The sequence below is a fragment of the Parasteatoda tepidariorum genome, chromosome 5, assembly GCF_982258835.1.
Source record: "Parasteatoda tepidariorum strain Cologne lab strain chromosome 5, Ptep-v5.0, whole genome shotgun sequence".
NCBI lineage: Eukaryota > Metazoa > Arthropoda > Arachnida > Araneae > Theridiidae > Parasteatoda > Parasteatoda tepidariorum.
Window position 1 is genome coordinate 49,648,992 of NC_141759.1, and position 24,911 is coordinate 49,673,902.

The 24,911-nt window shown below is 33.4% G+C and overlaps 1 protein-coding gene across 14 annotated transcripts in view; it reads left to right on the forward strand.

Moving 5' to 3' along the window:
• The window catches only part of LOC107447641 (uncharacterized), a 143,776-nt gene that overhangs the window by 42,788 nt on the left and 76,077 nt on the right, over nt 1-24,911 (forward strand). For 13 of the 14 annotated variants that reach the window (XM_087163869.1, XM_087163870.1, XM_087163871.1 and 10 more), the window contains exons 6-18: nt 2,140-2,247; nt 2,995-3,117; nt 12,356-12,472; nt 16,272-16,409; nt 18,184-18,330; nt 18,493-18,639; nt 18,802-18,948; nt 19,111-19,257; nt 19,420-19,566; nt 19,729-19,875; nt 20,038-20,184; nt 24,051-24,197; nt 24,361-24,507. In XM_087163869.1, the coding sequence (XP_087019995.1) occupies nt 2,140-2,247; nt 2,995-3,117; nt 12,356-12,472; nt 16,272-16,409; nt 18,184-18,330; nt 18,493-18,639; nt 18,802-18,948; nt 19,111-19,257; nt 19,420-19,566; nt 19,729-19,875; nt 20,038-20,184; nt 24,051-24,197; nt 24,361-24,507 (1,809 nt within the window). The remainder of the gene's footprint in view (nt 1-2,139; nt 2,248-2,994; nt 3,118-12,355; nt 12,473-16,271; nt 16,410-18,183; nt 18,331-18,492; nt 18,640-18,801; nt 18,949-19,110; nt 19,258-19,419; nt 19,567-19,728; nt 19,876-20,037; nt 20,185-24,050; nt 24,198-24,360; nt 24,508-24,911) is intronic. The other variant, XM_087163883.1, reaches the window with a different exon arrangement.

Below are 24,911 nucleotides of genomic sequence, written 5' to 3' on the forward strand. Positions count from 1 at the left end.
TTTTTGAGAAAGGGTGACTTGAAAATGTCTCAACAACGTGATTTACCTGAATCCATTGCATGGCGCATCATCGGCAGACTGAAATCCGGGCAAACACAACGCAGCGTGGCGGACGCTGTTGGAGTCAGCAGAAGTGTCGTTGCAAGGCTATGGAATCGATTCCAGGAGACTGGAAATGTAAGTTGTCGGCCAGGGCAAGGTTGGCCACGTGCAACAACTGCAGCTGATGACCGGTATATACAGTTAACAGCTCATCGTAACAGAACAGGCAATGCTACTCAGCTGCAAAGACAGTTTCTCGTGGCAACAGGACGAAGAGTTTCCACTTAAACAATACGGAATAGGCTCCATCAGGGAGGTCTCTATGCTCGTAAGCCCATGGTCTGCATTCCATTGACCTCGAGCCACCGTGCGGCTAGCAGAAGATGGGCTGCTGAACATCAAGATTAGGAGCAACGTGATTGGAGCCATGTATTGTTTACAGACGAGTCTCGATTCAGTCTGGAGAGTGACACCCGACGTGTTTTGGTGTGGAGGGAAAGGGGAACTCGAAATAACCCCACTTTCATTCGTGAAAGGTCACACTACAGACGAGCTGGTTGGATGGTGTGGGGTGGAATAAGCATAGGTGGACGTACGGACCTGCATATCATTCGGAACGGTACTTTGACGGCCCGCAGATATGCAGACGAGATATTGAGACCTCATGTCATACCCTACGCAGCAGCCATTGGTGATTCCTTTGTTTTACAAGATGATAATGCGAGACCACATACAGCTCGTCTTGTGAAGAGCATGCTGGAAGCTGAAACAATATAACGTATGGAATACTCTACACCCTCTCCTGACCTGAATCCAATCGAGCATGTTTGGGACGTGCTCGGGCGACGCATTGCTGCGAGACCAAGCCCTCCATTAATTCTCCGTGACTTGGAGATTGCCCTTCTTTAGGAGTGGAACTGTATTCCCCGAACTCTCATCGATACCATCATCGCATCCATGGGAAACAGGTGTGCAACAGTCTTAGCTGTTCGAGGAGACCACATGCCTTATTAACAGTACTGCATCACTTCCAAACATTACTTTTTTATCGTTTACATGTAAACCAATTGTTGCCTTAAATCAGCTTTTTTTTCCATAGTTTCCATGAATTAAAGATTAATTCCATACGTTTTTACGTCTTTTTTTCTGTATCGTGCATTGATACGTATGCACTATCCATTTCATGCAGCTCTGTGGATGTCTCGCACGACTTTCTGACTTTCTTTGCTTGCCCCCCTAATTTTTTTGAGCAGTGTAGTTTGATGGTTGTGCATACGGAGCAAGGCCCTGTCTGTCCCTGACAATTCCAGTGCTCCTTAAAAATTATTTTAAAAAGTAAAATTCTAACAAATCAGTTGACAAAAGATCCTTGTCATGGCACTAATTGAGGTAATGATGTCGCTGCTTACGGGCAATAATTTTAAAAAGGAAAAATGAGAGACCATATAATCAAAACCTTCAGGATTATAGGTTGATTGCTGACACCCAATTTTTACCCGAAAGCACTTTTTTTATTTATTTTAACATTATTTTTCAGAAGGCACCGGATTGTTTAGGGGCACCATCGATGCAGAGGAATCCTTAGAAAGAAGCACATGATCCCTTTTCCATACGCTCTATCATCAAACTATTTCAAATATATATAAAAATGACTACCTTATCCGAATTAATTAGACTGTATTAATAAATATCTGAAAACAACAAGATTTTTAAAATGTAAGAAATAAATTCTACTTCTTGAGCATGCGGAAAAAGAAAAGAATACGTTGAAAAGCAAGCTCACCTACTTCGAGTAATATCAACAATGGAATATGCGTCGATAAGTTTATTTGAAAAGTTTTAGTTAAGTTTAGTAAAGTTTATTTGAAACCCACTAAGCTTCAAGAAAAGAAAAAGAAGAATGAGTAATAGTAGGAGCGATTATTAGGATCCATTTTAACTTAAGGAGAATACACTTTTTAGCAGAGAAAATAGTTACAGTGATCTACATTTCATTATTAAGAAATAAAATTTCGCCGTTTGTTTTCACTGTTTTTTCGAAAATTTCCTTTAGTTTAAAAATAGTAATTGTAAAGCTGTGATGAAATATTTTTTCAGGACCATGCACCGAAAATCCTTGCGAAAACGGAGGCTCTTGTGTTGATACTGCACCAGGAAAGTACAAGTGTGACTGTCGGGAAGGATTCACAGGAAAAAATTGCAATGGTATTTTTAAGAAAATTTCACAAAACCTAGTTAAGTTTGCATTTAAATAATGCGGACTATTCAAAAACAAAAAAATAATATTGTAAATTCTTTTATTTTCCGTTTACAATAAAGTAAAGAAGTAGCATCAGTAAGTAATATACTTATTATACTTTGAGGGTGCAGCCTGGGCCTCCCTAGAATGATATCACATTTAGAGGGAAGAGAGAAGGAAAAATGCGACAATATGTGAAATTGTAATAGTTTGTGACGAGTGAAAATGTAACAAAGAGTGTGTTTACAATTTTTTTTCATATTTTTAAATGTTTTTTTTTTCAAGAAAATAAATGTATGTAGAATTATTATTATTTTTTTTTCATAAACTTGTTTTTATTCTTCAAGATTATTCTATTTATTATAAACGTATAATTGAAATAAAACATATAAATAAATAAAGAATCAGAAGCTTACTCCGTGAAAAAAACTTAAATAATAGTTAATAAGTACAGATACTTCAAAGCAATCGACAATTTGTAAAAACCTTATTTGAAAAAATTAATGATATTGAGCTAGTTTTGTCACTGAATCCGTTTTTTCAGCATCCCACCAATCCTTTTTACTAAAAATATCCTATGATTAGACCAAGAGTTGTTACATATTCATTTATTGAATTTTATTAAATTCCACATTAAAAATAATAAACAGTAAAACAAATATTACAATGTTTATTTATTACCCTGTTTTTAATTCATAGTGTTTATTTTTTAGATAGTACGAAAACTCCTTGTTCTTCTAATCCGTGTATGAATGGCGCCGAGTGTAAAAATGTAGACAAATCTTACGAGTGCAAATGTACTACAGGATTCGCTGGAAAAAATTGTGATAAAGATGGTATGAATTCAATTTATTTTACGATAATAAAAATTTTTAAAATGACTTTAATATTGCCTAAACCCAACTAAATATCTATTTGACGTTTTAATTATCTTTGCCCATTCAATTCCACAATAAGCATGCTATACAAAAAATATTTTCATGCAACACCGGATTATTCAGACATTCTATGTTAAAACTGATATTCATTGGTAAAATTCCACATATCTTAAATTGAATGTCAATTTCTCAAAACACTTGATTTAAACTTAACTCTATATTTATATTATCTTTCTCAAATGATAAAGATTATCATCCTTCAATGGTACTTTTTAGTAATATAAGTATCTACTTTCTTATGAAACTATTTTACGTCCGTACTATATTGTAAACAAGAAGTGGAAATAGGTGGTAGAGAGTACGCAATAGTGTTAATCTGAATCGCGGGATTTACTTTAAGCAGCCTTTTCCTGCAATATTTATTTTCATATCAAATACTCAGAACTGAAAAAACGGAACCGTCGAAATACCCTCTCCCCAGTTAATTGACTGAAAATGTGCTAGATAAAGTAACATTGGTCAAGATACTCAAATCATCCAGTTCGAATGCGACTTTAATGAACATTCAGGCTTTCACATCATCAATCTGTAGCACAGAATCACCAAATTTGAAAAAAATTTAAATTTTGAATAAAATAAGATAAATTTCCTTTTAATTAATTAAAGATATAAGCTAGCAAACGTAACTAATATTATCTTAAGAAGATTTGAAAGAAAGAACCGTTTATAATTAAATCTATAACAATATATATTTTTAATCAGAAGATTAAAATTTTTAAATTAAATGATTTCTAAGACGATCGAAATGTAATTTCCGGTCAATTTTCTTCAAATTTCATGATGCTGATACAATCGATTCTGGAGTTAAAAGACAAACACACACTTCTTTGTATTCACTGATGAAGCAATTAAACGGAGGAACAACTTTTTTAAAAAAATAAAATCAAATTAAGTAGTGCCTATACCAGAGATGGGCAAACTTTTTTGGTCGAGGGGCCAAAAATGAAGAAAAAAAATGTTTGGTGGGCCAAGTAAAAGCTTCAGAATATAAGAAAAAAAGGTGATATACAAGTTTTAATTGAAATATTTAGTGAGATGAAGGAAATTGCGATTTCATTTTTAAAAGTTCCTTACATTAAGGTTGGAAGTGAGATGTGCTTATTTTAAGGAACAAGGCTAAATGCTTTGCTGTTAGTCTACTTCTGAAATGATTTTTTCTAAGGTTCATAGTTGAAAACTCTTGCTCACATATACACTATCTAGCCATTAATGACCGGACACCCCTTGAAAGGCAGGTGGACTCGTCCTGGCGGAATAAATACGCAACCTGTGGTGGGGGAAAGACCATTCGCAAGCAGGCAACGGCCATGTGAGCGTTAACAGTGAAAATGAGTGGACGGCGAGAGCTGAATGAGGCGGATAAGGACATGATCATAGGCTCCCACTGATTTGGTCATTCAATACGTGCAATCTCCGACAAGTTTCAGATACATCGGTCAACAGTTGGTGACGTCGTGTTGAAATGGGAACGAGAGGGAGTGATAAAACCGCAGTCCCGACCCGGCAAGCCCAAAATAATGTCCGACAGGGATCGACGATCTCTTCGACGTGTTGTGAAGGCAAACTGACAAATGTTGTTGAACACTGTCGCTACCAGCATCCGGGCTGCATCTGGCAGTGTTGCCAGTACACGTACCATTCGTCGGGAGCTGATTGCGCAAGGATTCCATGGACGAGCAGCAGCACATAAGTCAAACATCTCTCCATCAAACGCCCGCCACCGATTTCAGTGTTGCAGATCACGTCGCCAGTGGACAGTAGAGCAATGGAAAAGCGTCATGTGGAGTGATGAGTCACGCTACATGTTGTGGCACTCTGATGGACGGGTGTGGACCTGGCGAATGCCCGGAGAGCGGTACCTACAGGAGTGCATTGTCACCACTGTGAAGTTCGGCGGTGGACGAATTATGGTGTGGTCCTGTTTCTCATGGTTTGGCCTTGAACCCTTGGTGTTAGTGCGTGGAACCCTGAACGCAGAAGGATATAGAGACATCCTGGACAATTCGGCGCTTCCCACCCTGTGGCAACAGTTCGGTAATGGCCCGTTTGTGTTTCAACACAATAACGCTGCCATTCATAAAGCACATGCCATCACGGACTGGTTTGATGAAATGGGGGTGCAAGAACTTGACTGGCCATCCCAAAGTCCCGATATCAATCCAATTGAGCATCTCTGGGATGAGTTGGAGCGCCGGTTGAGGGCCAGACTATAACGCCCCAAAACCACCACTCAACTCTTCGCCATGTTACAGGAGGAATGGCGGGCAATACCTGCCGCCGTGTACCAACATCTAGTGGATAGCCTTCCTAGAAGGGTTAAAGCTGTGATTCGGGCGCGTAGCGGCCCTACGCCCTACTGACTTGATACTAGCACCTCATGTATCCGAAATGAGAGGTGTCCGGTCATTAATGGCCAGATAGTGTATAAGATTAAGCAAACATGCACTGATTTTCTGAGCATGAAATATTAAATTTCGGAAACTAGCTTTTGGTAATGATTTGTAAAACTTTAGAATATTTAGAAACGACTGCTTCAGTTGATTGTTAGATTGTCCGCTCTTTGGAGCGTAAAATGCGCAGTCTGCCAAATGTGAAGTGCAATTTACCTATATTAGATTCCATAAGTCAGCTCCTCGAGAGAGACAAGCGCTAGTTGGAGCCAATCTACGGCTATTCTATAAAGAACTTTTGCTTTCAACATTTTACCAATTGAAGCTGTCTGAGCTAACTATTTCCATCAATTTATGTTTTGTAGAACAAAAATAGAGAAAGCAAAAACTTCATCAGTACTTTGTTGAAAAAGGAAAAACAGAAATAATTTTAAACATAATCGACAAGAAAATGGATGCATATTGTTTATATTTGCCACTGATCGGCAAATAAAAATTCTATCCGCGGGCCGGATAAAATCTTCCAGAGGGCCACAGTAGGCCCACGGGCCGTAGTTTGCCCATCCCTGGCCTATACGCAAAAAAGGCTCTCCAAGCTTTGCACTGTCACCTCTCTATGTTTTAAAACAGCTTAGCCGAATCTTTGTTTTGTTTTTTTAAATTTCTTTGCTTACTCCTTCGTTAATATAATTGGTTGTCATTGAGACGATGTCACAAGAGGGTAGTTAGTTAAAAGGCTCGAGGCGGATCAATTACATGCTTCCTGTTGTAGGGTCCTCGGGATTCCAAGAAATGTAGTGTCCACGCTATGGAGACAATTCACAGAGATAGGATCATAAGTTCATGGTCTTGGTAAAGGCCGCAATAGGGAAAGAAAGATGGCTGAAAACCATTTTCTAAGATTTTTGCCAAAAAGGAAAAGTCTATAACAGCTACTAAACTGTCACGCAGCTAATATATTGCAACCGAGACATCCATTTCACGGAAAACAGTAGCCCAGAGACTTAATGCTGCTGGCATGCAATCCAGAAGCCCAGTAGTGTATATCCTACCTATAAACCAGCAGTCTACATCCACTAAAAACTTTCACCATAAACCACGAAAAGGATTGTCTAGTTTCATGACTAGAACACCTGTCTTTCACAAAGGGTGATTGGGGAGTGTTTTCCCTTCAGTGATGATGCGTGAATCAGTCTGGTCAGCACCTCGAGATATGTTCTCATCTGGAGAGATACCACTAGTCAATATCGGCCCTCTAACAATATCAGAAAGGACCGCTTATACTCGAGGTGATCGTATGGTTAGAGCAAGCATCGAGGCGGATGTGCATACCGACCTTCCTTAGTTTGATAGAGGGCGTGGTTCTTGCAGCCCATGTGAGACTTTTCATCGGGCCTAATTATATGGGCCAAATTTCATTTCTATGAACGGTAACGCTCGTCCACACAGGGCTCAGTTGGTATATGAATATCTCCAATCGGAGGATATTCAACGGTTGGAGTCGTTTGCAGTGTCCTCTAATCTTAATACTATCTAGTAAGTATGGGATGCCCTTGGACGCTTGATTGCAGCTCGAAAGACAGCTCAAAAGACAACCTATGAACTCAAGGGCGCCTTGATGAAAAAGTAAGTGCGGTTGCCTCAGGGATTGAGAAGGACCTTGGTAAACAGAATGAAACACCGATGCGAGAGTTGTGCAGCTGTTAGAGGTGATGAAACACTTTGCAAGACATGTTTTTTTTCGACTGACAGGATGTCGTTTAGCCCTGTGCTAGTCAAGTAACTAGCTTTCTAATTCAGTAAACAAGTTGTTCCCATCACTGGTTCATCTTCATTTTTAAATTTATTTAACTAAAAGCTATTTGCCAATGAAAGGTTGCCATCAAACAGTTTGATAAGTTGACGACTGGCTTGGCTATATCAACTTATTTTATCAAATATGTTGCTTTAGTTTTTTTTTCTAAAACTATTCGTAATGTACTGTCAGTAACCATGAAATAAGCTGGTGCATTTGGTGGCAGTTGTCGTGGAAGGAGGTAATTCCTTACTCAGCAGAAAACATCGTTTTGTTAACAAAGGAAGCATAGATGGTCAAATACACTATACCAATACCTTTCCATTGCGCCTACAATCCATTGGAGAAACCGGTTTCTATGGGGACCACAAACATAATAATCAACTGAAGCTCATATCGTGCACACACTTGAAAATCTTTTAAATTCAAATCTGGATCATTCGGTCAGCCGAAGAATTTTTAGGGATAAATTACACAAGCCTGCGAAATTGAACTTTTTGAAAAATACAAGAGAAGTTATTGTTGATTTATATGTTATTTGATGTGCTGATTTTGAGAATGACCTTCATTTTCCCCAATCACATCAGGATTTTTTATAAAATCGATATTAATGTTTTTACTAAAATCCTATTTGGAAAGGAATTCTCTAAAATAATTTTGTATGTATTATCCGGTAACTCTTCTCTTCATTCATTTTGATCTATGTAAAATTTAATCTTGTGAAAGAAAGTTGATTTTTGAGCTATCAACTGATATTTTATAGGTTAAAATGAATAAAAAATACTGTTACCAGACAGCAGAAGTCACCTCTGGTCAAGAGAAAATAATGAGTTCTTTGTGTAACATTTTACATCAGTTTCTAGAAGAAAATCACCAACATACCATTTTAATTTGTTCTTATTGAGATAATTTACGTAAAATTGACGATTAACCAAGAATAACAAATATTGTGTAGGTGTATCTGAAAGTTTGAAACAAAAAGCAAAACAAGCAAAAAACAAAAGAGAAAAGTTTCTATTTATGTATATACTCATTTTCCTCGGAAACTTATTTTTGATGATCTCCTTTCATGCTTAATCTCAGGTTTATCCCGAGCTATCATCCAACAGTAGTCAGTGAACATGTTCTTGTCCCATCTTCCTTGATATTTATGCTAAATATCTCTGATATCTTGATGGAACCTGTCCCCTTGTTCTTCGCTAACTGCTCCTAAATTTTCAGGGAAAAAGTTCACATGTGAGTGAAGGAAATGCATTTTTACACTCATGGAGCAACCCAACGTTTTAAATTTGTCCAGCATTTTCATTACAATTTCCTTATAATCATGATCCTTGTAGTTACCCAGAAATTTATTGACGACATCTTTAAAAGCAACCCAAACTTCATTTTCCATTTCTGTCATGTTAGTCTTAAATTCTTTATCCTTCATGATATCTGGACTAACAAATATTCCTTCTTTCAACTTAGCTTGGGAAAAACCTGGAAACTTTTTGCACAGGTATTTGAAACAATTGCTATCTTTTGGAACAGCCTTGACAGACTGCTTCATTACACCTAATTTTATATGTAGCGGAAGCAACAATATTTTTTTCGGACCAACTAAGCTGTTTCGAATAACGTTCTTGGTGCCTGGGTCAAGATTTTGTCTTTTCGGCCATTCTTTCTTGACGTAATGTTGAGTCTTGTCACGGCTGTCCCACTAACAAAATGAAACATGGGTACTTTATAAATCCCTCTTCTTAACCAAGAAGCATGGAGATAACTTTCAAATCACCGCAAGTGCTCAAACTGGGGTCGATATATTCGATTTTGTTCAGGACGAGAGCCAGGTTTAGTCTTTGATTTTTTCGGTTATACCCACGAACACGGCAGGAACAAAAATAACAATCATCAAAGTGGTTTTGGGGCTCTCTCCACGTCATAGGAATTCCAAATCGTAAAGCAGTCTTCTTTCCTTGATGCCATAAGCGTAGATCATTGAGACACTGCACACAAACTTTATGAGGTGCCCAAAATTTGTCCTGATCTCCGAGTTTCAAGTCGAAATAAGCGAGATAAAGTTGTCTTACATAGTCTGTAATGCTCCTCATATGATTTTTAACTACACTATATTCACTGCATGTATAACAAAAGTCATCTGGGAAATTTTCAAAATGTCTTGAACTCAAAGCCATGTTTCACGAAACGCACAGAAAAAAGCAAACTTTAAAATGTCTCCCTATAACGCTTGCTAGTGCTTCTGAGAGGTCAGCGGACATAGATAAGGATTCTCCCGACGCTATTGGTATAGAGAAATTGTTACAGAGAGAGGAACGGTGACAGGAAGTAGTGATAGAGGGGTACTTTTGTAGATTTGACCAAAGTAGAATGCTGGTCCATCAAAAAAGGAAGAAATTCAAAAATGAAAATTTTTTTATGGTAAATGTTCATAAAAATTCCAATAAAATTGAATTTTTCTAAAAAACGTGATGTGATGGACATTTTTCATCATTATTTTCCATTTCAGCACAAAAAAATACATTAAGTTCAGCTATCAGACCCCTCGTATTTTTTTCATCGCAGACCTGTGTTATTAAAACGTGTAATATGTATACGTTATTTCAACTGAATTGAGTGAACACTATAACACGCTTATAATAAACGACCTTGTCTTTAAAAAACAAATTTAAAGATTTAAAGATAGACTGAGGCTAGTTTATGTTTCAACTATTCCACTTTTTATAGATACATTGAAAAAAGAAATTTTAGAAGCTAAATCTGAGTAAGGTTAATGATAAAAGGCTGAGTAAGGTTAATGATATCATTTTGAAATTTGAAATTGACTGGCGTAGTAGCTTCTTCCATTTAATTAAAAAATAAACAGCGTAATATTATCCAAGAGAATTTCTGTTACAATAAAATTATTTGTATAAAAATTTTTCAATTGAACAAAAAAACTTAAAGTTTTATCATTTAAAAAACTAAGTCTATAATTTGGTATAAAAAAACACCTTATGTATGATGTGTTTTGTTACAATTAAGAGCACGGCATTAAATTTTAAAGTTAATAGTAAGGTTTGAGTGAAAAGTTAAAGTTATTAATCACGTGAGTATTACAAGTGCTCCTTGAAAAGAAATTCCATCTAAAGTTAACGAGAGCTCATTTCATTAATAAACGAATCCATCATCTTTCTCTCTTATAATTTTTCCTCATTATTTGTTTGCTCATTCTTGTTTCGATATAATTGCTTCTCATTATATTTATAAGTAAAATTTCAGAATGTGTACGCTCTTTAGTTGCTTGGAGAAATTTGAGAGATTGCAGAGTCAATTTTTTCACTATTGAACTATTTTTACAAATGAATTTGATAATTAGTAAAACACCCCTTTTGGGTAGTGTAATTACATTAAATGGCAGTTAAAACTCATTTCTGCCGTGGAAAGTGATCAGGTTCTAACTTGAGCATAATTAACTTTCAAAATTGAAACGCGAGCTGATGTGTAAATCAAATTGGGATCTTCTTCCCAATTACTCAAGATCTAAATATTTCAAATCAGTTTCTCTGGAGATTTAAAAATGAAACGTGTAGTGCGTCAAACTGAATTAATTTATAATATAATATTAAACTCGATATGTATGCACAAACGGTATATATATATATATATATATATATATATATATATATATATATATATATATATATATATATATATATATATATATATATATATATATATATATATATATATATATATATATATATATATGTCATTTAACACCAAGACCATTAATTATTTTGATTCCTAGATATTATTCATTGTTGACAGTTAAAAGAAAAATGCATGATAGAATATTTAAAGATGTACATTCCGGAAAAATATTGAAATGAAATTTTTAATAGTAGTGTGCAATGCTTATAAAACTTTATCTTTGCTTACTAAAAAGGTTTACTTATTATTAAAATTCTTATTAGCAATTTTAAAAATTTACAACATTTCAAACAAGTATTTATGTCTGGAATTAAAAATGTTAATCATGTTTAAAAACCTTATAAATCGTTGTCTTCTCTTAATCAATAACTGTTTCATGATTTAGCTGCTTAAAATATGCCTGTCACGTATACCGTTCATTTGTTTTCTTTAACGTGAAAGAATTAGTAAAATGACAGAGAAAAAATGACATTTATTTCGAGTAGTTTTCAATCAAAACTAAAAAAGTTTCATGCATAAAAGAAGAAAAAATTTTCTCAAACTTTTAGTACAATTGATTAATAAAAATGTTTCATTATTTTATTACATGCGATTATTCGTCTTAAGTTTTAAAACCAGAAGTTAAAATTAGAGAGGTGGAAAAATTAAGTAATAAAAACAAGCATACATTTATTTTATCATAAATTAAATTTATTTATCAAGCATTTCTTATTTAGATTTCTTATTTGTCATATATGAGTTCCATATTAACGAACCCACTGGTTTGGATTTATTTATAGAGAATGATCTATGCTTAAAATGCTATGCTTTCTAAAATAATTTTTATTACGAACTGTTATTTTACCCAACTGATTTCGATTTCGTTAATAAATAACATTTCCTTTTTGATTACATTATTGATACATTAATTTTACAGCATAAAATTTTAATTTTTTTAAGTTTCATATTAACACAATCTAAGCAAAACATCATAAGACATATCTTATAGGGGATTTTATAAAATTACAATCTGATCTAGGGGATATTCTGTTTACATATCTCTGAGCATGCGCAAAACGTTAATACACAGGCTGACGTCATTTGCAGGTATCTACTTAAACTTCTTTAAATAAGATGAATGAAAATTTTGTTACTTGCTAGTTTTTATGGAATTGCTTTTGTTCAAATACAGTGAATTTTTTCTTCTATCTTGTTATATTCGATATTTTTATGTAACTTTTTTTTCTCTAGATTTCATTAAGTCAGATATTTTTGTTTTCAGACATATGTTATAAGAATCAAGGAATCTGTAGAAATGGTGGAACTTGCGACACAACAGTGAGCGGAGGATACAAATGTACTTGTCCTCCGGGTTTCTCAGACTCAAAATGTCGGAAAGGTGAAAATTAATTTTATAACTTTCTATTTTCAAGAACACTGAAACAGGGTGTCCTGCTAACTGTCTCTCTCTCTTTATATATATACATATATATATATATATATATATATATATATATATATATATATATATATATATATATATATATATATATATATATATATATATATATATATATATATATATATATATATATATATATATATAATATCAGGGAATTACAAGCAATAAGAATTGGTTTATTTTAAGCAAAAATTATCTTTTTGGCAACAGCGTTCTCAAAATAGACAGTAATTAATTACGAATCCCAATACTGTATAAAGTTACGACACTATAGGTCTTTGAACCATAAAATGCATATATTTACAATTGAAAATTTAATCTCAGTCCATAATTTATTAAAGTGAGTCAATGATTGTACTTTAATTACTACGGTAAAAGTGTGACTTATCAGAATTTTTGTCTCATAACATGTTTCGGTAAAAATGGATTTTACAGTAAAAAGTACCGGCAGGCTGAGTACCGGTACAACCAGAAAATGTCTGAGGAAGAATTATCAGAAAAACAGGCAGCTGCTTATAGGCATATAGGCTTACTTCCGTTGAAATACGATAAATAATATTTCAAAATGATGTCCTTTTGATTAAGACCTGGGCTTATTTCTTTTTTTTTCCTCTGCCTCCAACTTTAAATTTTTAGTTTGCTTTCTTTTATTCTTACATCTATTCAGGACATAAAAATGTGAACAAAATTGCAGAGTTTGTGCATGAATGATAGTCCGAAAGCATGTTCATTTCATTAAAACTTTTCTGTTATACCTGAGCAAATGCGTTCGGTTTTTTAATATAAGACTATAAATGAACTTCTTTGTATAAAACTTTTACGATGATTTATGAAATTTTTCAGTGGACTAACTATTCAGCGAATGAAAAAAAATAGTTTCATTTACTAGATTTTTGCTATCAAAATATGCTTTTAAAGCATAAATGTGACGCGCTGGGCATTTGCATTTTTTTAAAATCTCGAATCATATTTTAGCTATTAATATGAGCATAGAACGTATTTATTTCGGTTTGAGTTAAATCTGTAAGAGTTGTTTATATTATGATAATAACTATTAGATTAATGATCATTTGTTTATTTATTAACTATTTGATTTAATGGATAAGTACATTATCTGATAAAAAATTTCAAGACTTTGCCAATTATCTGAACTAAATTTAATAAAATTAGTGAGTATAATTAACTTAATGTGCTCATGCTTTTAGAAGTAATCTATTTTATAATTAAATCTCAAATTAAAAGCCTAAAATACCTGATTTTTAAACAACAAGACAATAAAATTTTATGCAACATAAAATATTTTATTATGAAAATGCAAATTATTAGCATGGACTTTCACAGATTCCTTTTTACTCATGATCATGTTGAACAACATTGATACATAATCTGTAGTTGCGTCTAAGGTCTCCAACGCTTGCACGATTGCAATCTTTTTCCAGGGAAAGATAAAGCATATCACTCACGTAAACTTGAATCAATAGCCCCTCTCTTCCAAATCTACTGATATTCTCTAATTTTTGCATACGTGCATTTCATCTCTACACTGTGGAAAAGTTTTAATCAACTCATCAGCAATGCTTCCTTTAATTAAGGCTTATGATTGAGAGAAAAATGTATTATAATTATCCAAATCGAGAGTTAAGTCATTTTTTAAAGTAGTTCCCAAGCACATACGCAGTTTCTGATAGCCCCATTAAAAACGGGAAGTTGAATTTTACGATAAGGCAGCAACGTGTTTTTCGACAAAGCATTCTCACCAAATACATAATCTTTTATCTCAAAACTTGTAAATTTTATAAGCTAAGGGACACCAACGATCAATAAATGTTTCCGATTTATCAAATTCTGTCGCGCATGTTGCTTCATAAACTTCCCTAGCATTAAGATAGCCTCTGTATTTCATTTTAGTGTCTATCAATAAATTTGCTTCATGTTCAGTAAGTGTAATTAACTTGCCATCACAGTTTCAAATAGGCCCTTCTTTACCAAAATGATTGCAAGTCATCGAAAATTATCTTCGATATTGTGTTCTAGTTTAGACTACGAGTATAGACAATCAATGACGAATAGGCGACAAATAACTAAAAAATACAATTTCGTGAAAATAACTCAATGAAGTGGCATATTTGTTTAAATAATGCTTCTCAAGTAAAGTACAATAGGAAATTACTCATTTTGCACATTAAACTTAAAAAATTACTAGACTCAGTTGTATAATAACCTGCTCTCAACATTGAAGCTTTAATACACAAAAAATAATTCATACTATAGTAACTAAAAAATGAACTAAGTGGGTCATTTAAACATACAAATAATAAAATTAAACATACAAATCCTTATCAAAGTCAAAGACGTGATGGTAGACATATTTTCTTCTTACAGGAGGATTCACAATTTTTTTTAAAACTCGAAATAATGTTCAACTGCCAATTGAGTTTGAGAAAGTTTCTGTGGAACCTCTATTTATATGAGCATTATAGGTGTCGCAACAGCTACTTAATTTACATGAATGTGTTGAAAATTTAATAATTTATAAATCACAACATGCTTTATTTTATATTAAAATTTCCCCTGATTGACGTGCCATTTCTCTGGTGTAGCATCCTTATTGGCTAATAGTTACAATGGGATATTTACTTGAAAAAGTGGCATTTATACTTACTGCACTTTTAGAATTTATTTTGTAACGAAGGGTTATGATAATTTTTCAAAAGCATCATTTTAAGTTTTTTTGAAGGAAATAAGTGTTTTACAGCATAATTATTAAAACAAGTAATCCAATTTGAATGAGTAAAAGTTCACTTTTGATAGAGAAAATTTTCGGAGCAATGACAAAGATTGTTAAAATATTGTGCGTATTATTTGTTTCCAAATGTTAAAGTAAAAAAAAATACGTTTTCCCCTGTTCCTTTCTCCTCGATAAAATAAATTTTCAATGTAATTACAAAGCATGTCAAAAAGGCATAGTATATTTTTGTGTGTTGTTTAAAATTACGGTTTTTAAAAATACATATAATACTGTACCTACATTTTGTATATATTTTTTTCAATTCGTCAGAAAAATGTTGCCTCTCTCACAGTTAACTAATCACTGAAGCTCTTCACTATAAATATTTTTAAATTATCCCCTAGAATGTTACGCGGTGAAAGAAATAGGAGTGGAAGGTTCAAATAATTCCTCATCCTACCCATGTGGGTGAAATATGGTAAATTCTTAGACTAAAAGAGAAACAATTTTGTATCCGGTTAAAATCGAAGCTAAAAATACATTATAATTAATTTATAATTTGATAAAAAAAACATAATGAGGTTATCAGTAATAACTAGGTTTGGTCACAATACTATATATTAAGAATTTGTCACCTTTGTCCCTGTTACTAATTCACCCTTTAAAATATATTTTAGTGCGTGGGTTAAATTATCTGAAACAATAACTTTAAAAAAATATTTATCGAGTATAACGTATTATAACTAACGAGTCTATTTTTTATTACCTTATTGATTGCTATGTGTATTATATAATATAGTATTATAGTGTATTATATAATATAATATAATCGATTGCTTCAAATATGCAAAGAACCTAACCAAACTTTGTTTAAAGATAGACAATGCTATGCAGATTATATATGATAAAACTAACAATTTCAAAAAAAGTATTTTTAAAAAAACAATTCATACACTTGAGAGTTCAAGAATCACATATAAACTTATTTATTTTCCCCTTGAAATATAGGATGCGAAGAAATAGAAGGTAGCAAGATATGTGCAGCAAAAGGAAAACACTGGACATGCGTTAATAAGGAACAAGATAAATCTAACTACAGTTGCATCTGTGAACCTGGATATAAATTAGAAAGTAGCAACTGCATAGGTAACAGCATATATTTAATATTAAATAAAAAAATATTGTTCCTAAATTTTGAATTAATATATTATATTAATTCTTAAATTTCACTCTCTTGTCAGCACTTAACCGTCATTTTATTGTAAATTTCCTTCTACATGATTCTCATGGTCTCAAAAGAAAAAGATTTTTAAAATTCATTATAACAAATAGCGAAAAAAATTAAATCACGAAAAGCACAAATAAAAAATTATATTTACACATTGACTAAGATGCAATGACAATATGACAATTTAGTATTATACCGTATGACAGATAATTCTGACGCGGGAGCGCAAGTCTAACAAAAATTAACTAAAGATACGAATATAAAAAATGCATTAGAACTCAACAGGTTTTAAATGTTCCATCATTAGTAAGATATTAACTCTGACGTATTACAGTATATTCTCGTGAAATGAAAATGACAGCAAAACATTGATAAATTGATTTCTAGTTATTCTCATAATAATCAACAGTTTTATTCTGTTCTCTGTGATGTTATACTGTATGTTTCTTCTACTTTACAGGCTAAAATTTATGAATTAAAGGGTATCTGATGTACAAAACAGTAATTTAAAGCTCTTCAAAGAGCACAAGAATGTACGCGCAACGCACAATTAGAGTGACGAAAGATACATAATGCAAAATCATAAACGTTGTAAAATAAGAGAGAGCCATTTATAAGTTTCGCATAGTACAGCATAATTCTTCATCATCTTGTCTGACGTTTATTTTGATTGTTGTAATTGACAGTACTTGGCTTCTACATTGTGATGTCGTCTACAAACGTATTCACGTGAATACTATTTAGAATTATCGAAGTCTTTTTCTTTTCTACCTATAGAGTAAGTGACTTGTTTCCATTTTTTAGTACAAAAGTTAAATATCATGACGAAGTGACTCTCAAAATATGCGGAAGATTTACCGTGTTCAGATGTACCATCAGATTTATCTAAGAATTTCTTTGAACGAAAAAAATTCGTCTGCAAGGTTAACTGATATAAAAAAAATAATCAGTAGTCTCGCTGAAATTAGAGTTTAGGTGTAGTCCCACACATGGAGCACATTATTTTCGAGGAAAAGTCATTCAGTTGGGGCAGTTTTCAACTTACACAAATAAAGATAACAGTTCGAAAATAACGTTTATTTTAACGTAATGCACATAATGAAGTTAATGTTACGATTATTGTTCTTCATAGATAAATTGTGTTTTGATTTATATGTAATGGCTATTTACCAGCAGATAATTTTTGGTCAATATAATATAACAATACGGTTTCTTTCAGATGCAATAACAAATTTGTAATTCAATAAGAGTGTAACTAAGCTCCTCCAAATCGAAGATAAAATATACTATAACAGACACTTAAGCGTAAAATTATTTTCAATATGGAGGACCATAATCTTGGTTATACAAATCAATCCTTTTCAGAGGGTTTGAAGTTCTTCCAAATCAAAAACGAGCTTAAAATTTTAAAAATAAAACGCTTTTCCTAAGAGCTTCAAAATGACACATTTAAGCAGTTTAAGGTATTTCCGTGATTATTTACTGGAATAATCAACAAAAACACATGAAATTTTGATGCAGTATGCTTAGAAACAAATTAAAATGAGAAAGTGAAAAAATATTAGTTTCAAAGCTGAAATGTATCTAAAGTATATGCAAAAAGACAAAATTATCAATAAGGTGCTTTTATTCTTAAAATTAATTTACACCTATTCCAAATGATACAATTTAAATTATTTTATCATATTTCAGTTAAAACTGGATGCGAGGACTACGGAGGGAAAGAGGCGTGTAAAAAGAAAGGAGAATTCTTTACTTGCAATAATGACGAACTAAATGCCTCCAATTACACGTGCGACTGCCTCCCTGGGTACAAAATGGAGAAAGAAAAATGCATTGGTAAGTTTCACTGTTTCTTAACGACATTAATATTTTTAGTAGTAGGGAGAAAAGAGTAACTTTATTAATACAGGAAAGAAAAAAATGTCAATTCATATTTCTTACAAAAAATGTTTACAACTATTTCCCATATCACAAATAAAATTTTTTATTGTATTTCAGTTAAAACTGGATGCGAGGACAACGGAGGGAAAGAAGCGTGTAAAAAGAAAGGAGAATTCTTTACTTGCAATAATGACAAACTAGATGCCTCCAAATACTCGTGCGACTGTCTCCCTGGGTACAAAATGGAGAAAGAAAAATGCATTGGTAAGTTTTACTGTTTCTTAAAGACATTAATATTTTTAGTAGTAGGGAGAAAAGAGTAACTTTATTAATACAGGAAAGAAAAAAATGTCAATTCATATTTCTTACAAAAAATGTTTACAACTATTTCCCATATCACAAATGAAATTTTTTATTGTATTTCAGTTAAAACTGGATGCGAGGACAACGGAGGGAAAGAGGCGTGTCAAAAGAAAGGAGAATTCTTTACTTGCAATAATGACAAACTAAATGCCTCCAAATACTCGTGCGACTGTCTCCCTGGGTACAAAATGGAGAAAGAAAAATGCATTGGTAAGTTTCACTGTTTCTTAACGACATTAATATTTTTAGTAGTGGGGAAAAAAGAGTAACTTTATTAATACAGGAAAGAAAAAAATGTCAATTCATACTTCTTGCAAAAAATGTTTACAACTGTTTCCCATATCACAAACGAATTTTTTTATTGTATTTTAGTTAAAACTGGATGCGAGGACTTCGGAGGGAAAGAGGCGTGTCAAAAGAAAGGAGAATTCTTTACTTGCAATAATAACAAACTAAATGCCTCCGAATACTCGTGCGATTGTCTCCCTGGGTACAAAATGGAGAAAGAAAAATGCATTGGTAAGTTTCACTGTTTCTTAACGACATTAATATTTTTAGTAGTAGGGAGAAAAGAGTAACTTTATTAATACAGGAAAGAAAAGAATGTCAATTCATATTTCTTACAAAAAATGTTTACAACTATTTCCCATATCACAAATAAAATTTTTTATTGTATTTCAGTTAAAACTGGATGCGAGGACAACGGTGGGAAAGAAGCGTGTAAAAAGAAAGGAGAATTCTTTACTTGCAATAATGACAAACTAGATGCCTCCAAATACTCGTGCGACTGTCTCCCTGGGTACAAAATGGAGAAAGAAAAATGCATTGGTAAGTTTTACTGTTTCTTAACGACATTAATATTTTTAGTAGTAGGGAAAAGAGAGTAACTTTATTAATACAGGAAAGAAAAAAATGTCAATTCATACTTCTTGCAGAAAATGTTTACAACTGTTTCCCATATCACGAACGAATTTTTTTATTGTATTTTAGTTAAAACTGGATGCGAGGACTACGGAGGGAAAGAGGCGTGTCAAAAGAAAGGAGAATTCTTTACTTGCAATAATAACAAACTAAATGCCTCCGAATACTCGTGCGACTGTCTCCCTGGGTACAAAATGGAGAAAGAAAAATGCATTGGTAAGTTTTACTGCTTCTTAACGGCATTAATATTTTTAGTAGTAGGGAGAAAAGAGTAACTTTATTAATACAGGAAAGAAAAAAATGTCAATTCATATTTCTTACAAAAAAATTTTACAACTATTTCCCACATCGCAAATGAAATTTTGTATTGTATTTCAGTTAAAACTGGATGCGAGGACAACGGAGGGAAAGAGGCGTGTCAAAAGAAAGGAGAATTCTTTACTTGCAATAATGACAAACTAAATGCCTCCAAATACTCGTGCGACTGTCTCCCTGGGTACAAAATGGAGAAAGAAAAATGCATTGGTAAGTTTCACTGTTTCTTAACGACATTAATATTTTTAGTAGTGGGGAAAAAAGAGTAACTTTATTAATACAGGAAAGAAAAAAATGTCAATTCATACTTCATTAAAAAAATGTCTACAACTATTCCTATATAAAATTTTCTACTGTTTTATTTATTTACTTACTAGCCGCCTAAGTCGGCCAGCTGTCCGCCACGCTAAAGGTTTTCACAAATAAAGTTTTTTGAAACATAGCAGGAAATCTGAAGATTAGTGGACAATTAAAGTGTTCCTGGCCTGCAATTTTGTCTTCATATCCAGTTCTGCTGCAGATGTATTATAGCTCTTGAGGATGTTTGAAGATGTAACTTTGCTATGGTAACCTAAGGCCTATGGTAACCTGACCTATAATATATCTATCAGGTGGAGACTTTTTTTTTTTAAAAAAAAAAGGCCTCTGAAACTGCAAAAGCATACAAAAGTTGCTTTCGAAATCATCATTGGCCAATAGCTGAAATTTAAAACGCAGTTAATAACATATTTAAGAAACAGCAATAAAATAAAACTTGTGTCAGTCAGCATACAGCTAGTATATAATTCTTCCTATTCTTCTAAAACTTCTTTATAAACAATATTTTTAGTTTTTCCATTTGGTGCCAATAAATATAAGTTCTTTTCATCACCAACTTTTGAGCAGCCAACATAAAGCTGTCCATGTGAAAAGCAAGGCTTCTGCAAGTCAAGACCATCGATTTTTAAAGATTGTCCCTGAGATTTATTTATTCTCATCACAAAACTAAGTCGAACAGGAAACTGAAGTCGTTTAAACTTAAACGGATTGTCTGAAGATATGAATCGATGCGAGGAATAAGAACACTATTTCCTGTTGAATGTCCTGTTATAATCATAGCTTCAATAACATTAGACATCAATTTTTTCTCAATAAATCTTGTTCCATTACACAATGCAGGTGGATCCAAATTTCTTAACAGTTTAATTGTTGCTCCAATTTTCAATTCTAATTTATGTGCAGGCACTCCAGGTGGTTCCAATGAGTTCAAAAATTCTGTCGGATAGTTGATAACTTGATCTATTCCCATGGCAGCGTCGATAGACTTGTAAATTTCCAGAGCACCAGGTAATTTCTTTAAAAGTTTGTTATTTATCACGGTTCTGGAATTGCTTGTCGAAATTCGGTCATGTTCCATCCTTCTTTGACGTTCCACAGACGTTTCTTGGACCCTTCTTCCTCTTTGAGAATCTCTTAATATCTTTTTCTTTGACAAAATACAAAGTTTTTTGGAAGGCGGTTCTGCCATGTCAGTAATCAGGTTTTCAAGAAGTCATCGAATACTTTAGTACAACAATTACTATGAAAGCAAATCATGAAACTTCAATATTAAAATCTAAGTGCTTACCTGCAAACTGAAACTTTCTGAAAATAACTAATTACATTTAATAAAAACTGTTAAAATAAAGAATAGAAAAACCAAAGAGATCCAAGGTAAGTGTGATCGTTCCTTCAAAAACAATTAAATTCCTATTTAATATATTATATAGCTACAACGCTTAAGAAAACTAAAAACTAAAATGCTAAATACATGAAAAGAACACGAAAACGAATTAATTTTTTATGGTATCAATTTCGATTTCTATATAGTTTTTTATGGTATCAATTTCTATTTCCATATAATTTTTTATGGTATCAATTTCCATATCGCTACAAAAATTATCGTCATCGCTTAAGAAAAAAAAAATAGAGCGTGGAAAGAAGAAGAAAAACTTATTATAACAATTATGAACAGTGACAAATATATCAAAGCGAAGCGTTCTATTTACGTATCGAATATGTTGCCACATTTTTAATACAAAAGTTAAACTTTTCTCCACTTTGATAAATGTAAACTAATGCGAACCTTACAATTAAATTATTAATTCCTTCGTATATTATTGGTTTAAGTTGTCGAAAACTAATATTTCAATTGTAAGGTTCGCATTAGCATACATTTATAAGAGTGGAGAAAAGTATATGCATTTTTTAATAGTTTTTTGAATATGGCTCTTTGAAGACGAAAAAGCATAGATTTTCTTACAAAGTGACTGATAACTAAAAAACTAATCCAAATTTTTGAAAAAGAAAAAATATACTTCGTCATTATGTCAAAACACTATTATGTGCCGAGTTTCGTGCCTGGGCGAGGCTTCTGGGGCGATATATTGTGATTACAGACACACACACAGCCGCGTTTATTATTATGTATGGATGTATGGATTTCAAATGGCAGAGGTGAATTGACGTGTTAAAAAGCAAAAACACAGGAACAAAACAAGAAAGTAAAAAGTCATTTCCTCAAGAGCGCTCTTGCTTCCCAATATCGTTCGGTAGATGGCGACCCGTGGAGGGCCCTGCAGCACAGGATGCAGCTGCCATCCAAAACAGCTTGGCTCATACACAGAGAACAATAGGGATCAGGTGCCAGCTCTAAACGAAACAGGTTCGCGGCTAGGCAGTCATGTCCGGTATATAGTCGAAACTGAGCCACCGCTTCGCGGCGCGGACAGTCTGGAATGGTGTTCTGTCGAAGATCTTTCCACACTTTGGTTTTTACCCTTTCTGACAATTGATGATGGAATTTCCCATTGATTTTTGATTTATTAATCCTATTGAAAGTTGAAAAGGGGACTGGCCTACAAAGAGCCTGGAGAATTCTTGTGCCTCTCTCTGCCAAAACATCAGCCTTCTTATTTCCTGCAATATCACAGTGCCCGGGAATCCATTGTAGAGCTACAGTTTTGCCAAAATGGTGGAGTTTACGTATCGCATCCTGACATTTTAGAACGTCGCAACTGGAAGGGCAATGCAAAGATTCAATCGAGCAAAGCGCCGCCTTCGAGTCTGAAAGGATAACCACATTTGAAAAAGTCTCAATAAAACAAAAAAGCTGTTCGAGAGCAATACGGATTGCAACAACTTCCTCGTCCAAAGCAGATCTATTGGCACCCACTGGAGCGATTTGAGATTACAAAAGATACCAGCTCCAGCATTTGGTTGATCCGGATCGAAAGAGCCATCTGTAAAACCTCTCAGTCAGAGCGGTTCCGGGTAACGGATTCCCATTGTCTCCAGCGCAAGAAGGTGGAGAGCAGCGGTAGATGTTTCACTTTTGACAATGTCCTGTTCAAGAGAGAGCCTGACATTAATTTTTTGGTAGTCAAGAGGGCTCACCAGCTCCTGCTGACCCTCTAGTTGGGGCATATCGATTCCAACTAATTGTTCCATGACGGTCTGAATAAATCCATTTTGAGTTTTTAAACTACGAGAAGTAAGTAGATAGTTAGTCCAAAAATTATCCATTTGGGTAAGTTTAAAGTATAGTAAGACAGCCCTTTCCCTAAGGACAACATCCAAAGGCTTAATGCCTGTGAACAAGATCATTGCGTCTATAGGTTTAGTTTTTATAGCACCTGTTATTAGTCTAAGTGCCTGATAGTTTTGTGAAACTTCAAGCTTGTGAAGTAGGGAAGTAGGCATAGAGATGAGTGGTTCAGAGCAGTAAGTAAAAATTGGAAGGATATATTTTTGATAAGTCAGAGCGAGGGCAGACCAGGCGCATCCCCAGAGAGTGCCAGCAAGTCATTTTAAAATAGGGAGGCGTCTTATTATCCGTTCGGCAAGAAATGCAACATGATTCCTCCAGCTCAGTTTAGAATCAAAAACGGTTCCGAGATAAGTGAAGAAATCAACATTTTCAAGCGTAGTGCAAGAAAAAGAGAGATTTGGTATAGAGGTCGATGAATTACAGAGAAAGTTTGAGTGGCACATTTATTCAGATTTACTACCATATTAGTTTCCTCACACCAACGACTGCAATTTTTATTGTATTTCAGATAAAACTGGATGTGAGGACTACGGAGGAAAAGAGGCGTGTCAAAAGAAAGGAGAATTCTTTACTTGCAATAATGACAAACAAAATGCCTCCAAATACTCGTGCGACTGTCTCCCTGGGTACAAAATGGAGAAAGAAAAATGCATTGGTAAGTTTTACTGTTTCTCACCGACATTAATATTTTTAGTAGCAGGGAAAAAAGAGTAACTTTATTAATACAGGAAAGAAAAAAAATGACAATTCATATTTCTTACAAAAAATGTTTATAACTATTTCCCACATCACAAATTAAATTTTCTATTGTATTTTAGCTAAAACTGGATGCGAGGACAACGGAGGGAAAGAGGCGTGTCAAAAGAAGGGAGAATTCTTTACTTGCAATAATGACAAACTGAATGCCTCCAAATACTCATGCGACTGTCTCCCTGGGTACAAAATTGAGAAAGAAAAATGCATTGGTAAGTTTTACTGTTTCTTAACTACATTAATATTTTTAGTAATAGAGAAAAAAGAGTAACTTTATTAATACAGGGAAGAAAAAAATGTCAATTCATATTTCTTAAAAAAAATGTTTACAACTGCAGTGAACTCTCACTTATGCACCGGTGTAAGGGGGGCGAACAGAAAAAGGCGCATAAGTGAAAAACTTCAAAATTCTAAAACGCATCGTAAATTGCAGTGACAATATGAATAAATATGTTTCTAAAGATTAAGTGTTAATATTTATTCTGTTAAAGATTAAATTTTAACATTTATACTGTTATAATTTTAATATTTATACTGTTGAAGATTAAATTTTAACATTTATACTGTTATAATTTTAATATTTATACTGTATACTATAATTATACAAAGAAAAAAT